Source organism: Cavia porcellus, unplaced genomic scaffold (genome assembly GCF_034190915.1).
Source record: "Cavia porcellus strain 051 isolate PalLab524CR breed Dunkin Hartley unplaced genomic scaffold, mCavPor4.1 scaffold_5, whole genome shotgun sequence".
Classification (NCBI taxonomy): domain Eukaryota; kingdom Metazoa; phylum Chordata; class Mammalia; order Rodentia; family Caviidae; genus Cavia; species Cavia porcellus.
Genome location: NW_026947488.1, coordinates 29,278,100 through 29,292,484, shown reverse-complemented (window position 1 = coordinate 29,292,484; position 14,385 = coordinate 29,278,100). Strand labels below are relative to the sequence as shown.

The following is a 14,385-nucleotide window of genomic DNA, read 5'->3' as shown; positions in this document are numbered from 1 at the left end:
GTAGATTCGGTACAAAGGCACTACTTTTGGAATTTTTTTTATCTGAGGTTGGTTGAATTTTGGATGTAGAGTCTAAGGCAGATTATATATCCAAACAGGAGTTTCCAACCTTCTATTTTCCTGGGTTGCAGAGTGCAGTAATAAAGGGTGCAGATGCAGCCAGACATTGCAGCCCACTACTTGCTAGCTGATAACCTTGGACACCAGGCTCAGTTCCTCCACTGGTAAATAGCAACACTGCTTTGCTGAACTTAATGAGCTGAGATGCAATAAAGCTTAGCCAGCGGCTGGAGTGCATGTCTATGAGTGAAGGGTGTATTGTGCAGCTGGAGTGTGGGAAGTTATGCTGGAAGGGAAAGGGAGCATTCTACACAGCCAGGACACCAGACCAAGGGCCTCTGCTTTGTCTATAGGCGATGGGCCCATAGAGGTCTCTAAATAGCAGCAGACACCAGACGGGTATTTTAAGTGGGTGGGTAGCAATCAGAACCACTGACCAGCCCGGAAGGCACAGGCTCCCTGGGCTCTGGGGAGCCCAGCCACCTTGCTTTTCACTCTCTCTCTTGCCTTGGGGAACTGTCTGTTCCTGTTCTGTCTGCCTGGAATTCTCTTCCTGGTAGTAAAATGGTCCACCTTCATCTGGCCTGTGCTTTCTTTGATTTGCCATGTGGTCTCTACTAGCACATCAGCAACAAGGGGGAAAGGTGTGGCTCATCGCTGCAGCTTGTCCCCAGCATGGGCCTGGGTGGCAGGCAGGGTTCTTTCACTGCCCACCCCCATGCAGGGATCTGTGCTCTTCCCCATAGCTCTGGTCCAGGGTTTGGTGCACAGGTAGAAGCCCATTCAAGTGACTGTTGGGTTATGGCTACTTCAGACCTCTCAACATCAGGTTAGTTGTAGGCTAACAGGCTCTGATGATGTCTATTCATCTTTGGACTCAGTGGCTGCTTTGTCAGACTGTACTGGCCTTTATTTATTTTATTTTATTTTATTTTTTGAGGGGGGTACTGGGAATTGAACTCACAACATTGTGCTTGCCAGGCAGGCGCTTATGCAGCTGAGCTATATCCCCAGTCCTTAAATCATACAGCCATGTTTGTTTGTTTGTTTTTGGTTTTGCACTGGCCTTTAAATGCTAGATCAGAAGGGTCATTGCCACTAGCTGGAGCTGGCTCCTCCTGTCCAAAAACCAAAACCAGAAGACGCAGGGACTCAGACCGAGTTCACAGCCAGCCTGCCCGCTCTAGCTGTTTGTTCTTGTGCAAGTTGCCTGACCTCTCTGCACCTCACCTGGCTGTTTCCCCTGAAGATAAAGTGAACTGAAGCAATAAAAGGTCAAATGTGGCAATAAAAGGCCAGCACGGAACCTTGCTGGCCAGCATTTGTTATTAGGAAGAGGGCGGGCACTAGAGAAGACGAGGGGTCTCAAAGAAAGGGAAGGGAGGAGGGACTCGGAGGCCTTGTCTCCAGGAGCCCTGGGCGCTTGGTCAGATTAGCAGCCGGCTGCGGTCAGGAAAGGCACAGAAGTCCTCCTGGCCCCGTTTCCGCTTCCACAGGCTCCTAGCCTGGCTTTTGGGGAATGATGAGACACGGACAGGCAGCTTCTGCGGTTTCTTTAATGTCCTTCAGGTCCGTCCACCCCACCCCACCCCACCCCAGCCCTCGCTGTCCGCTGGCTGCCTCTCCTCTCGGGGTGCAGGTCGGGCCCTCCACAGGCCGGGGACTAAGGCACCAGGTGGCTGCAGCAGGCGGGCCAGACACAGACCTCGGTCGGTCGCCGGAGGGCGCGGCGGGCGCGGGCGGCACTCTGCGGGCGACGCGACAAGCAGGGGGCGGGTGAGGGCCAGGCCCCGGGGGCTCCGGCACCCTCAGGCCCGGCCGGCCTGCTCGAGGGAGCCCGGCGCGGGCCACGGAGGAAGGGGCCTCACTTGCCGCCCTTGCGGGACAGACACCGCGGGAGGCAGGAGAAAGTCTGCTTAACGCGCGCGAGCAGCGGCAGCGGCCGGTGGGCGTCCCGCGGCGAGCGCGGCCCCAGGCGCTGCAGGGTCCCCTCCGAGGCGGCCGAGTGCGTCGTCGCGGCGGCCGAGCCGCCCGGGGCCGCCGAGCTCTGGCGGCAGCGTTTGCACAGCGGCAGCATTGCGCGCACGTCCTCCTCGTCGCGGAACCGGCTCTTGCCGTAGCGCTCTTCCAGCTGCTGGCGGAGCTGCAAGGATGGAACCAGCGGCCGAGGGTCACGCGAGACCCTGCCGCTCCCCGAGCCCCGCGCGCCCCGTGACGCGCCCAGGCCGGCCCCCCGGCTCCTTGGGCCAGCCTGCCACCTGCTGCAGCCCTCCTTTCAGATAGGAGGAAAGTTGTCTCCCCACTCCCTTCCCCATCCTGACCCCTTCGGGTCCTGCCTCCCCTAACTCGACCCCTTCCAGCCCGTTCCACCCCTACCTTATGGGAGCTCCCGGAGCCAAACTCTTCAAGTTGCTGCCTAAAGCCTGGGTTGGGGTTGGCGATGGGCCGGGTGGCCTTGATGGCTTCAAGCACTTCTCGCCAGCCTAGCCCCGTCACTGTCATCACATAGGCTATGACAATGGTGGTGCTGCGGGAGATGCCTGCAAAGCTGGGATCCCACCCCCAGGCTTCAGATAAGGTCCAGCCTCCCCACCCGCACTCCAGCTCCCCCACCCTTGCCTCTGAGCTCCAACCACAAGGACCTCCACAGGGGACCTGTCCTAGCAGCTTGTGAGGTTCTCTCTGCCTGGTATTTTGTCTCCCACAGCAAAGGGCTGGGTGAAACAACAGTCATTCATTCAACAAACAACTTTTCTTTTTCAGGCACTGAAGGTAGTGGGGAATGAAACAGACATGGTCTCTTCTGTCCTAGAATTTGAGGTTTGGTTGTGAGAGACAGACAGTGACCAGAGAGTTTCAGGAATGGATAACTGCTTTGAAGATGAATCTGGGGACCAGGAGGTCCACATGGGAGGAGGCATTAACGGAGAAGAGAGTTAGGGAAAAGGTTGTCAAGTAAGTGACAACAGGACCGGGGATTTAGCTCAGCTAAAGATGGACCATCGTGAGGGAGAAGCCTGTTAGAATGGGGAGGAGGTTAGTGTGTCTGGGCATGAGGAGGAGGAGTGTGGGAGAGACCAGAATGGAGCGCGCTGGTCCACAGCACAGGCTCTGGCAGAGCCCGCAGGAGCCTGACATACGACAGCTGGCTGGTTAGTAGAAGTTTAGGGATGAATGACATTATCTAGGCCAGGGAATCTGAGAAGACTCAGGTCCCAACTCCAAGCTCGAGTCCCCCACTCCCCTGCACCCTCACCTCGAAGGCCTGGAGGGAAGAGCTGGGAGCCCATAATCTGTTTAAATTCACCTCCCATTTTACAGACGAGGAAACTGAGTCTTGGGGAGAAATAGCTGCTGGACCGTGGTCCCCCAGCTGGTGAGGAACAGGACATGAGCTTCTGACTGGCCATGCAGGATGACTGGTGCGCTGTCTCCACCATGGTGGGTCAGCCCTTATCATTTGCCCCATAACCGTCACTCACCAGTGCACAAGGCAGTTCCCTCCGCTGAGGCGGCAGGAATGAATGAAGTTGACGCATTCTCTGAAGTACTTTTTGCTAGAAAAGAAAGCAACAGGGTAAGGAGCACTGTGGGGCAGGGATTTTAGGAGGTATCCCTTCCCCCTTTGCAGGCTAGCAAGGAACAAAGAGCCCGGGGGTGCTGGGTATGGTGACGCCTAAAATCCCAGCTACTTCAGCAGACTGAGCCAGGATTTCAAGCTTGAGGCTGGCCCGGGCAATTTAGAGAGACCCTGTCTCAAGGTGAATTTTTTTTTCTTTTTCCTTTTTATCAATCGGTACCGGGGATCTAACTCATGACTGTCTGCTTGCAAGGTAGGTGCTTATGCCGCTGAGCTAAATCCCTTGCCCTGAAATTTTTTAAAAAAGTGTTGAGGATGTGGTTTAGCCATAGAGCATTTTTGCCTAGCACGTCCCTGGCCCTGGGTCCAATCCCTTGTATTGAAAAAGAAATCTCTGGGTCCTCAGGCCAGCCAGCGTGTGCAGTGAATAGGGTCAGGGTCACCGCACAAGGCAGTGTGGGTGGGAGGTAGCAGCGGTGGCATTTCAGGTGTGGAGAGAGGCAAACCTTACCATCTGGGCAGAGCAGCTTCCCATTGGGTCCTGAGGATCTTTTTGAGGGGGTAGATAGGGTTTCACTGTTTAGTCCAGACTGAACTATCTATATAGCTGAGGCTAGACTCAGATTCATTATAGTTTACATCTAGATGTACCCCCAAGCCTGTGTGCTCATTAGGTGGGGCTTTGGAAGGTGACTGGCCACTGGGATGTGATACCGTCTGTGGCTTAGTCTGCTGATGAGTTTACTAAATGAGGTGAAGCCTCATTGAATGAGGTGGTCATGGGGGTGGCACAGCCTGGAAGGAGAAAGATTCCATCTTGACCTCTCTCTTTCTCCTGACACTATGCCATGAGCTGTTTCTCCTCTGCCATGTCCCTCTCCCATACTGCCTGCCTTCGAGCTACCTGAGACTATGGACTGAAACCTTTATAAACTGTGAGCCAAATTAACCTCTCTTCCTTTATATTGTGGGTGTCAGGTATTGTGTTTCCACAATCAGAAAGTAACTAAGACACTCATGAGTCTCCTGCCTCAGGTCCTGAGTAATGGGATTATCTTTTGTTTTTCTTTCTTTCTTTCTTTTTTTTTTTTTGTATACCGGGATTGGAAACTCATGTCCTCGCACTTACCAGACAAGCACTTGAGCCACTGAGCTGAGTCCCCAGCCTTAGGATTACCTTTGAAGGAAATAGGTAGGAGGAGACACAGAGGCCCACTCCTCTGGGATCTGTACTTGGAGTATCTGGCAATAATGATGACCAGTGATGGACTGGGAGCAGTGTCCCCAAAGGGCAGGAGTTAGGTTTCGACCCATCCCAACCTGGAGGCACTGATGCTGGGATGCAAATGAAATCTTCTGTTTGGGGGGGGGGGCTTGGTTCTAGATCCTCAGCCTGTGTCATCTGATCTTTACAAGCTCCCTTGACTCTGATCACACCCCTGTTTTACAGATGAAGCTCAGAAGTGGGAAGTGATTTGTCCAAGGTCACACAGCAATGAAAGGCAAAGCCTGGGCGGGAGCCAGCTGTCTTCACTCCAGGCCAAGAACAGGCTGAGCTAACCCTTTCGTGTCTGTGGGGCATCTTATCTCAGAGGTCACTCCGTAGCTGAGACTGAAGCTCTGAGGCTGAGTTTTGGCCAGGGACATAACACTGGGGCATGGTTGAGACAGAACCAGACCTGTGTCTGGGTGCCCGGGGACAGCTTTGGCCCAAGGGGTCCCTGTCCTCCCTCAGAGCCTCCTCCCCTTTCCCTCCACCAGGGCAGCTATCTGTTCCTCCATCGGTCCATCTTGGGGAACTTACATGAGTACCTCAGGGGTATCGGCCACTGCGATGCGAAGGTAGGTGATATCCTGCAAGTGCAAGACATATTCAGGCCGGGGCGCTTTGCCCACACACCCTCCAGTCCCAGCCTGAGCTGCCCAAATGCTGTGCGACCCAGCCCAGTTCCTGTCCCTCTCTGGGCCACTGTGGTCTTTCAGTTCAAAGAAAGTTGGCACCATCTCTGTGGGCCCCCAGCTCTGCTTGCTGCCAAAACCTCTGCATGGATGATGCCCTAACCCCATCGGTGACTTCACAAGAAAGCAACTCCTGTCCAAATGAGAATGACAGAATTACACGGTAAAAAACACGAAGTGATTTGATTACCTTGAAAAGAAGTAAATATTATAAAATCCAATTTGCTCTTCACGAGTTATGGCTAGGAAAAGCAGTGCTGTTTGTTAGAATAGCCAGGGAATAAAACGTGTGTAGTTTTTTCAACATTCTTGCTATGCTGTCCTTTGCTCCTATGTGTCACCCAATATTGTAAAAGATTAGTTTTGCTCACGCTCCAAGGACCTCACGGCTTTTCCTCAAGGACGTCCCTTGATGCTTTGGTATTTTAAATAACCTTTTGAGGGGCCTGTTCTACCACTAGGCACGGCAGAGGGGCCACCAGCCAGGCCCTCATTTGTCCAGAGCTTTGCATGAGGTTCTGGTCCTTCTCTAACGCCTATTCCTGAAGGTCATGAGATCCCGCGTCTTTTGCAAGGTTTGCAGTTTCACTTTGCAACACACTTGGCCTTGGCTTTGCACGGCATTATCAACCCTGACTGCTAAATTCACTTACGGATAGGAGGGAGAAATGCTAGTGAGAAGGGGGGCTGTTGGTGTAGGGACTCAGGCCATAAGCAGTCATTTCATTAATGAATATATTAATAACTCGACAACTCTCCCAATGCAATCTATTTGGACCGCATACTCTAAATACTCCAAAATGAGGCTGCCCTATAAAGCAAACTCAGACTCCATTGGCTGGAAAATGTCCTCTTGGACACTGAAAGTCATAGATTACTGGAGGCTGCCCTTAGAGACTATCGAATCTGACATGTGAAAACACTGAGGTCCAGAGAAGGGAAGGCCCCTGCCCAAGGTCACACAGTAAGAACATGGCAGAACCTGGTTTCTGTCTCTGCAGAGCCTTATCCCACTCACAGTTCCTTTCCTTCAGTGGACAACACAGCCTCTAGCAGATAAGGAGGAAGGGGATCTTGTTTATGGAGCAGGAATATTTAACTTGCTATTTTGGTTGTAATTTGTCAAGCATCTCGTGAGATAGGCTCAGTGAGGTAGGCACTATCATGAAATTCCCATTTAAAAGATCAGGTAACTGAGGCTTAGAGGGAGAAGTTCTGTACCCAAGGTCACAAAGAGAGTAAGTGGTGAAGATGTGAATTCAGGTCTCCTGATTCTAGCACTGTGACCTAGATTTTCCACTTTCCTCTTCTTCTAGGATTCAATGACACCAGCATCACCCCTCCAGTAGGGACCATGCCCAGTGTGCAAAGCATCTTCGCCATCTTGCAATTCCTTTTTGGCCTCATAGCAGCCCCTGGGGGCAGTCAGAGCTGAAGGATCAAAGGCCCAAGAGAGGTGAAGTCATAACTCTTGCACACCAAGACACAGAGCCCAGAATCATGTTTGGAATCATCCATCCAATTGGGCAATGGGAAAGCCATGTGGGACACACACACACACACACACACACACACACACACACACACACTGTGCTGGTGATAGAGCCCAGGCCTTTGCTTATCTACTCAAGCACTCTCCCACTGAGCTACATCCCTAATCTTCATGGTGGGGGGATTGTTAAGGATCAGTGTGAGACCTCTGGAGCCAACAGCCTTCATTCACATCCCAGATGACCAGCTCTTGGATGTGTGGCCTGAGGAGAGTTAATTTACCTCTCTGGGCCTCAGCTGCTCCATAGGGAGGATCATATAAAACAGTACAGAGGTGAAGGAATGGGCAAGCAGGCAACACAAATTCCAGCCCACAGTACACACTTGATCAGGGAGTGCTGCTAATCTACAGCCCACCCTGCCCAGCTATGTACAGCCCTGGCATGGGGTTCTGTGTACCTCCATCACAGTCTGGGGTGACTCATGAATAGCGATGATGTGAGTGATCTTATTCCGTTCCAGCTGATCAGGGTCTTTGGCATCTGAAAGAAGCAGGATGCTTGAGCCAAGCTGGCAGGTGTGACTCAGTCATTCCTAGAGGGAAGCTCAGTGACAGCCCAATGTCCAGCTCTCCTCCTCACCCCTGGGGTAGCCACAAGATGCAGCCCAGCATCTCCTGGTCTTGCTCATGCTGTTCTTTCCGTGCCAAGCACCCTTCCCAACACATCCTTTGGCCCAGTCATTCTACTTCTAGGAATTTGGGGATTGAAGAAAGGGCACAGAATTTTGTATGGAAGCAAGTGTTCTGTGCAGCACTGTTTATATCACAAATAGCCAAAAACTAGCACAACCTCACCTCTAACAAAGGGGAATTGGGTAACTAATAGTGTACAAGTACTTTGGGACACTGTGCTGTCCTTAAAACGAACTCAGTGTGCTGAAAAGATGTTCACAATAGTTTCAGGTAGGCTTCCACTCTGTTTTCAGTGTCATATCTGTATCTAAGATGTACAAAGAAGGATTCAGGAATGTACCATACAATGCTATCAGTGGCCATCTCTTGGAGCTGAAAGTCCACTGTGCAAGGATCTTTTCTTTCTTTCTTTCTTTTTTTTTTTTTTTTTTTTTTTTTTGTCTTTTTCTTTTTTATCGGTACCGGAGATCGAACTCACGACCACACACTTGCAAGGCAGGGACTTATGCCACTGAGATAAATTCCCAGCCCCTTACAAGGATCTTTTCTAACCAGAAAAATAACACACGGTCTTCTGATGTCCACTTCCTTATTCAACAAACATTTCCTGTGGACTTCCTATGTGCAGCCTTTGGCTGGGCACTCGCAGTCTGGGGACAACTCCATGGTTCCTGTCCTCATGAGTCCTACATACTTAAAGAGAATCTGAACCTAAGTTATCCAGATACTTAAAGTGGCTGGAGCTCCTGAGGTGGCTCACAGGAAGGAAGGGGCCAGGGTGAGGAGGGTGGACCATCTGAGCCCTCTGGAACCTTCTCAGACACCACAGACCAAAGTGACTTTTCCACCTCGGGTGCTCCGAGCCCTGGACTACCTGTCTCAGCATGTCTTCTACCCAATGGGCAAAGGTCTGTGTTCAGACCTGCCTTCCACTGCTGCCTTCAGGCCCTTGAGGGCAGGGACAGGCTAGTTCCACACCTGTGCCCTCTCCCCTCATCAAAGGCCTGTTGTGGAAAGGACAGATGTGGAAGGGAAAGCAGGAGCCTGTACGTTCAGAACCCACCCCAGCCAGGACTCCCAGCTGCTGCTCTCAGGGGCTCTGCTGGGCGAGGGGGACTCTGCTTGCCATAGGCATGGCATCTCCAGAGCCCTCCTGAATGGAAGACAGGGGAGAGCAGAGCTGAGCCTTGGGGCCAGAAGGGCCTGAAGGCCTTGTGTGGAGCAGGTGGCTGAGCTCAGCACTGATTCGCCCAGGCCTGAGGCAGCATTGTGAGCCCTTGGTGTTATCCTGTAAGGGACATGGAAGGTCCAGTGGGGAAGGATATCTGTGTTAGACCCCGGATGCTCCCTCCTTGACTCTTCAGGTCTGAAGACACTCTGCCCATGAAACTCTGCCCCCCACCCTCTAGCAGCCCTTTCCCCTCCCAGAGTGGCATGGCTCTGCTGTCCCAGCCCCATTCCTGAGAGCATCAATGATGCGTGGGCCAGAGCAGGAATGGTGGACACAGGCCTGGGACAGGCAGAGTGCCATAGGCTTGGGACAGAGTGGGCTGTGCTCACCAATGAAGTTTCCGAGGTAGAGTCCAGGAAGTACCTAGAAGAAGGACAGGCAAGGGTCAGCGGTTAGACTGCACCTTTTCCCACCCCTGGCACTGGGAAACTCCAGTCCTCTGTCCCATGGAAGGACCTAGGCGAGCAACTCACTCCCTTTCACAGCCCTGAGCCCTCTGTAAGGGGGTCTAGGGCTAGGGCAGACTGAGAGAGCAGAAAGCTAGTTAGTCACAGGGAGAGGCCAGTCTGCGGGCAGGTGAGAGGGAGGGGGGTGCAAAGGCACCCCAAGGCAGGAGAGAAAGTCCCAGGGGAGAAGAGGGTCAGGAGAGAGCAGACTGAAGCTAGCAGGTGCAGCCGAGAATGGCCAAACAGCGCCAGTCCGAGAGGTCAGAGACAGGGGACAGACATGCAAGACAGACAGGGACGGCCCAGAGTGAGTGAGCCCGGGAGAAAGACAGCAAGGGGCAGAGAGTCAGAGAGGACAGCAGGCGGAGACTGAGACAACCGGCAGGAGCGTCCTGAGAGGCTCAGAGGACAGACAGGTGGACCCGGGCTCGCAGTGGGCCCAGGAGGTCAGAGGCTCGGTGGACCCCGCGTCCTGCCTCCTTACCTTGGTCATGCCATTCCCCATGATCCCGGGCCCGGGGAGACTGGCGCAAATCCTCCTCGCCGCCTGGAGGAACCTCGGGTCGCAGCTGTCCTGCTGACCCAGGCCAGGCGCCTGCAACCTGGCGGGGAACCGGGGGCCCGGCGTCCGCGGCTCAGGCCAGCCCAGTCCAGCCGCAACCGCCTGCCGACCCCCGGCTCGAGAGGGAACTGATGGGGCCGCCTCCGCCGCCGCCTCCACCGCCGCAGGCTCCTCCTACCCCTGGGTCATGTGCCCCGCCCTGGGTCCTGGCGGGGAGCCGGACAAAGCCCCAGTGTGCCGGGCCCACGGCCCGCAGACAACGGCAGCTTGTTGCGGCCGCGTGGGGGCCACCTCCGGGCTGGGGGCGGGGCGCTGCCCCCGCCCTGGCACCGGCAGGCACGGCGATGGGGCGTCCTGTCCCCCATCCCTGGGGCCAGACGCTGGACCCCAGTTCCGCCTCTGCCTGGACTTGCTTGCTGCCCTGGGGTGAAGCACCAGCTTATCCTGCCTCGGTTTTCTAGTGAAACGTGATGGAGGCTGGACTTCAATCGCTAAGGCCACTCTGTTCTTCACGTCCTGTTTACGACAAGAAAAGTGGGTAACTTGCTTCTTTACATCCCCCCTAACCATGCAGCCATCTTACCAGCCAGCCTTTGCTAACTAACCGTGGTTTCACCCTCCTATTCACGCGTTTACACTTCTCTATACCCATCCACCCATCCGTCCATCCACCCAGCCATCCATCTACCCATCCATCCATCCATCCACCATCCATCCATCCACCCATCCATCCATCCACCATCCATCCATCCACCCATGCATCCATCCACCCATCCATCCACCCAGCCATCCATCTACCCATCCTCCATCCATCCACCATCCATCCATCCACCCATCCATCCATCCACCATCCATCCACCCATCCATCCATCCACCATCCATCCATCCACCAGCCATCCATCCACCCATCCATCCATCCACCCAGCCATCCGTCCACCATCCATCCATCCACCCATCCATCCATCCATCCACCCAGCCATCCATCCACCATCCATCCATCCACCAACCATCCACCATCCATCCATCCACCCAGCCATCCATCCACCCAGCCATCCGTCCACCCAGCCATCCATCCATCCATCATCCATCCATCCATCCATCATCCATCCATCCATCCACCATCCATCCATCCACCCATCCATCCATCCACCATCCATCCATCCACCCATGCATCCATCCACCCATCCATCCACCCAGCCATCCATCTACCCATCCATCCATCCATCCACCATCCATCCATCCACCCATCCATCCATCCACCATCCATCCATCTACCCAGCCATCCATCCACCCATCCATCCATCCACCCAGCCATCCGTCCACCATCTATCCATCCACCCATCCATCCATCCACCCAGCCATCCATCCACCATCCATCCATCCACCATCCATCCACCATCCATCCATCCACCCAGCCATCCATCCACCCAGCCATCCGTCCACCCAGCCATCCATCCATCCATCATCCATCCATCCATCCATCCATCATCCATCCATCCATCCACCATCCATCCATCCACCCAGCCATCCATCCACCCAGCCATCCATCCACCATCCATCCATCCACCCAGCCATCCATCCACCCAGCCATCCATCCACCCAGCCATCCGTCCACCATCCATCTGTCCACCCATCCAGCCAGCCAGCCAGCCATCCATCCACCCATCCATCCATCCACCATCCATCCATCCACCCAGCCATCCGTCCACCCAGCCATCCGTCCACCATCCATCTGTCCACCCAGCCATCCATCCACCCAGCCATCCATCCACCCAGCCATCCATCCACCATCCATCCATCCACCCATCCATCCATCCACCATCCATCCATCCACCCAGCCATCCATCCACCCAGCCATCCATCCACCATCCATCTGTCCACCCATCCATCCAGCCAGCCAGCCATCCATTCACCCATCCATCCATCCACCCAGCCATCCATCCATCCATCCTTTGGTCTGTCTCTCCTTCCATGCACCCACCCACCTCCATCTACTCACTCATCCATTCATTCATTTATGCATCCCTTCCACCCTCTCTCCCTTCCTCCTTTCCTCCATCTGTCCATCTTCCCATCCTTCCAGCCACCCATCCATCCTCTCATCACTTTATCCAGTCTGGTCCTTATGAGGAAGGTGCCATCTGGAAAGGCTCTTCTGAGTCCAGATATAACTGCTGTTAGGGCCCCCAAGAAATCAGAGGTAAATGTGGGGAAAGGGAGGTGTAGAGTGGGTTAGGAAACTGCAACAAGGGAGTTAGAGGCAAGAGTACTGGTAGAGCAGGGTTCAAGAGCCTGTTCATTTCTGATTCGCTGAGGGACCGCGGGACAGTCCCTTTGGGGTCACATATGACCCTATCTGTATTTTTCAGGAAGTTGAAGAAAGTCCTTCCGTCCTGGCTACTAGGATCAAGCATGGAAGATATTGAGACCAGACACCTGCTCTGGGGCTGAACAGCTTTGTTTCTCCAGTTGTCACCTTCACCCTTCCATCTAAAATAGTAGATGACTTTGGGGGGACTGTTGGCACAAAACAGCAGAGTCTGGTGAAATGCAGTCCTTGGAGAGAAGTAAAACTTCTTTACATCTCTTCCTATCTCTGGAGCCGCCTGTCTCTTGTCTCCCAGGGTCCTCATAAGCACCAAATTATTCAGCAAATACTTTTTGAATGCATTTCGTCTGGTAGTTGCTTAACTTCTGTGGGCTCAGCTCCATCAGCTGTCACTCGAGGAGTGGGGGGAGGGGAAGAACCTGTGGATCCCTAAGTGTGATTAAATGGGCAGATGTAGTTAAAGTGCCTAGGATAGAGACTGGCCCATTGTACATCACTGTTGTTAGTGTCATTGTCACTACTGTCATGGGACAACTGACAGGGAGTTAGGAAGCAAAGTTCTATTTTTCTGAGTAGCACTCTGTTTCCACATCTGTAAAAAAAGAAACAAATAAAAACCTACAAGTTCGCCAGCTTCATCGCTCCACTTCGCCCCTGTTCCGGTCACTGATCTGCATTCCCTGCCTCACGCTCCCTCTGCACTCTCTCTGACTCTGTGCACCCCATCCCGTCGGCCTGTGATGCTCCTCCCAACCCCTTTCCTGGGCTGACTCTTATTTTCTCCTGGAAGTCTTTACTCACCCCAGGTGGACTTGTTTAGACTCCACTGTTAGGCATTCCCAAAACATCCTGTTCTTTCTCTATCGTATTATTGCAATGACTTGTGTGATTTTCATTTGGAGAACAAAGTCTTAAATCCAGATGAGGATATCTCACACTATTTGCTTCAACTGTGTTGTTTAAATAAAATAAAACATTCCAAATAGACTTGAGGTGGTTGAAGTCCCTGGTCCTCTCCCCACTCCCTTCATTCTCTCCCCACAGGCAACTGTCTTCCTAGGCTTGATTTGTATCTTTCAAATCATGTTTTAAAATATTTTAAAGCTGTATATCTGCAAGAATATAAAACATACTTTCATATATATTTATAATGAACATAAATTATAAACTTAAAAGTTTATCAGTCTACAACTTTTTAAAATTCATTCATTTGGGGGACTATTTCCATGTTAACAAAGATCTGGATCATTTTATCACTGTATGATGTTTTATTTTTAGGATATATCACGTTTTATTCATTTATCATCCCTCTCATGGATATTTAGATTGTTTTAAACATTTCACACTCTCATAAAGAATGTTGTAAAGAACATCCTTGCATGTGTCTCACGAACAGTTGCAAAGTTTCTTTAGGAAGATGTCACTGTGCATATTAGCTACGGATGACAGGCACTCTGTGGGGCTGTGCAGCCGTATTCAGTGGGCCTAGAGGATCTAGCAGTGAATCGCTAGGCTATAAAGTGTGTGCATTCTCAGCTTTAGGAGCTGTTGCCAGGTTGTCTTCCAAAGCATCAGTGTATCAGTGGTATGATGTAAATGTCCCCATTTCCCCATGCCTCACTAACACTTGGCCTTACTGAGGCACTGATGTGTTTTTATTTTTTCACATTTGATATATTTCAAATCATAGCTTATAATTGTTTTAATTTCCATTTCTAGGTTGGCTTACTAGCAATTTGAATTTCTTCTGTTAAAAAAAATTCCTTACTGTTATTCTTTATTCATTTTTCTTTTATGAGGATCTGGGTGGAAGTATCTTTTTCTAAATGATTTGTAGTTATTTGGATACCAATATTTTGAAATATATATGTGTGTGTGTGTATATACACACACACACATATGCACACACACACAATTTGGAACTCTTTGTGTGTCTTTTTTACTTAGCACACATACATGTGTTGAACCCGGGGGTGCTCTACCACTGAGTTACATCCCTAGCTCTTTTTATTATTTATTTTAAGCCAGGATCT

At 52.2% G+C, this 14,385-nt stretch overlaps 2 protein-coding genes across 6 annotated transcripts in view; one reads left to right on the top strand and one right to left on the bottom strand.

Annotated features, from left to right (window-relative positions):
• Positions 1-1,602: 1,602 nt before the first annotated feature.
• On the bottom strand, positions 1,603-10,150 carry Dusp15 (dual specificity phosphatase 15). Its single transcript, XM_003476632.4, has 7 exons — positions 9,946-10,150; positions 9,345-9,378; positions 7,550-7,632; positions 5,445-5,494; positions 3,543-3,617; positions 2,437-2,608; positions 1,603-2,203 (listed from the first exon to the last, which is right to left on the bottom strand). Exons 1-7 carry the CDS (start codon positions 9,964-9,966, stop codon positions 1,925-1,927), a joined length of 714 nt encoding a protein of 237 aa, XP_003476680.2. The 5' UTR covers positions 9,967-10,150; the 3' UTR covers positions 1,603-1,924.
• A 64-nt stretch (positions 10,151-10,214) lies between these two features.
• The window catches only part of Ttll9 (tubulin tyrosine ligase like 9), a 50,143-nt gene continuing 45,972 nt past the window's right edge, over positions 10,215-14,385 (top strand). For 3 of the 5 annotated variants that reach the window (XM_063248544.1, XM_063248545.1, XM_063248543.1), the window contains exon 1: positions 10,224-10,557. The gene's annotated coding sequence lies outside the window, so the exon portion shown is untranslated. Of the gene's footprint in view, positions 10,558-14,385 lie in introns of all 5 variants that reach the window. The other 2 variants (XM_063248550.1, XM_063248549.1) reach the window with 1 other exon arrangement.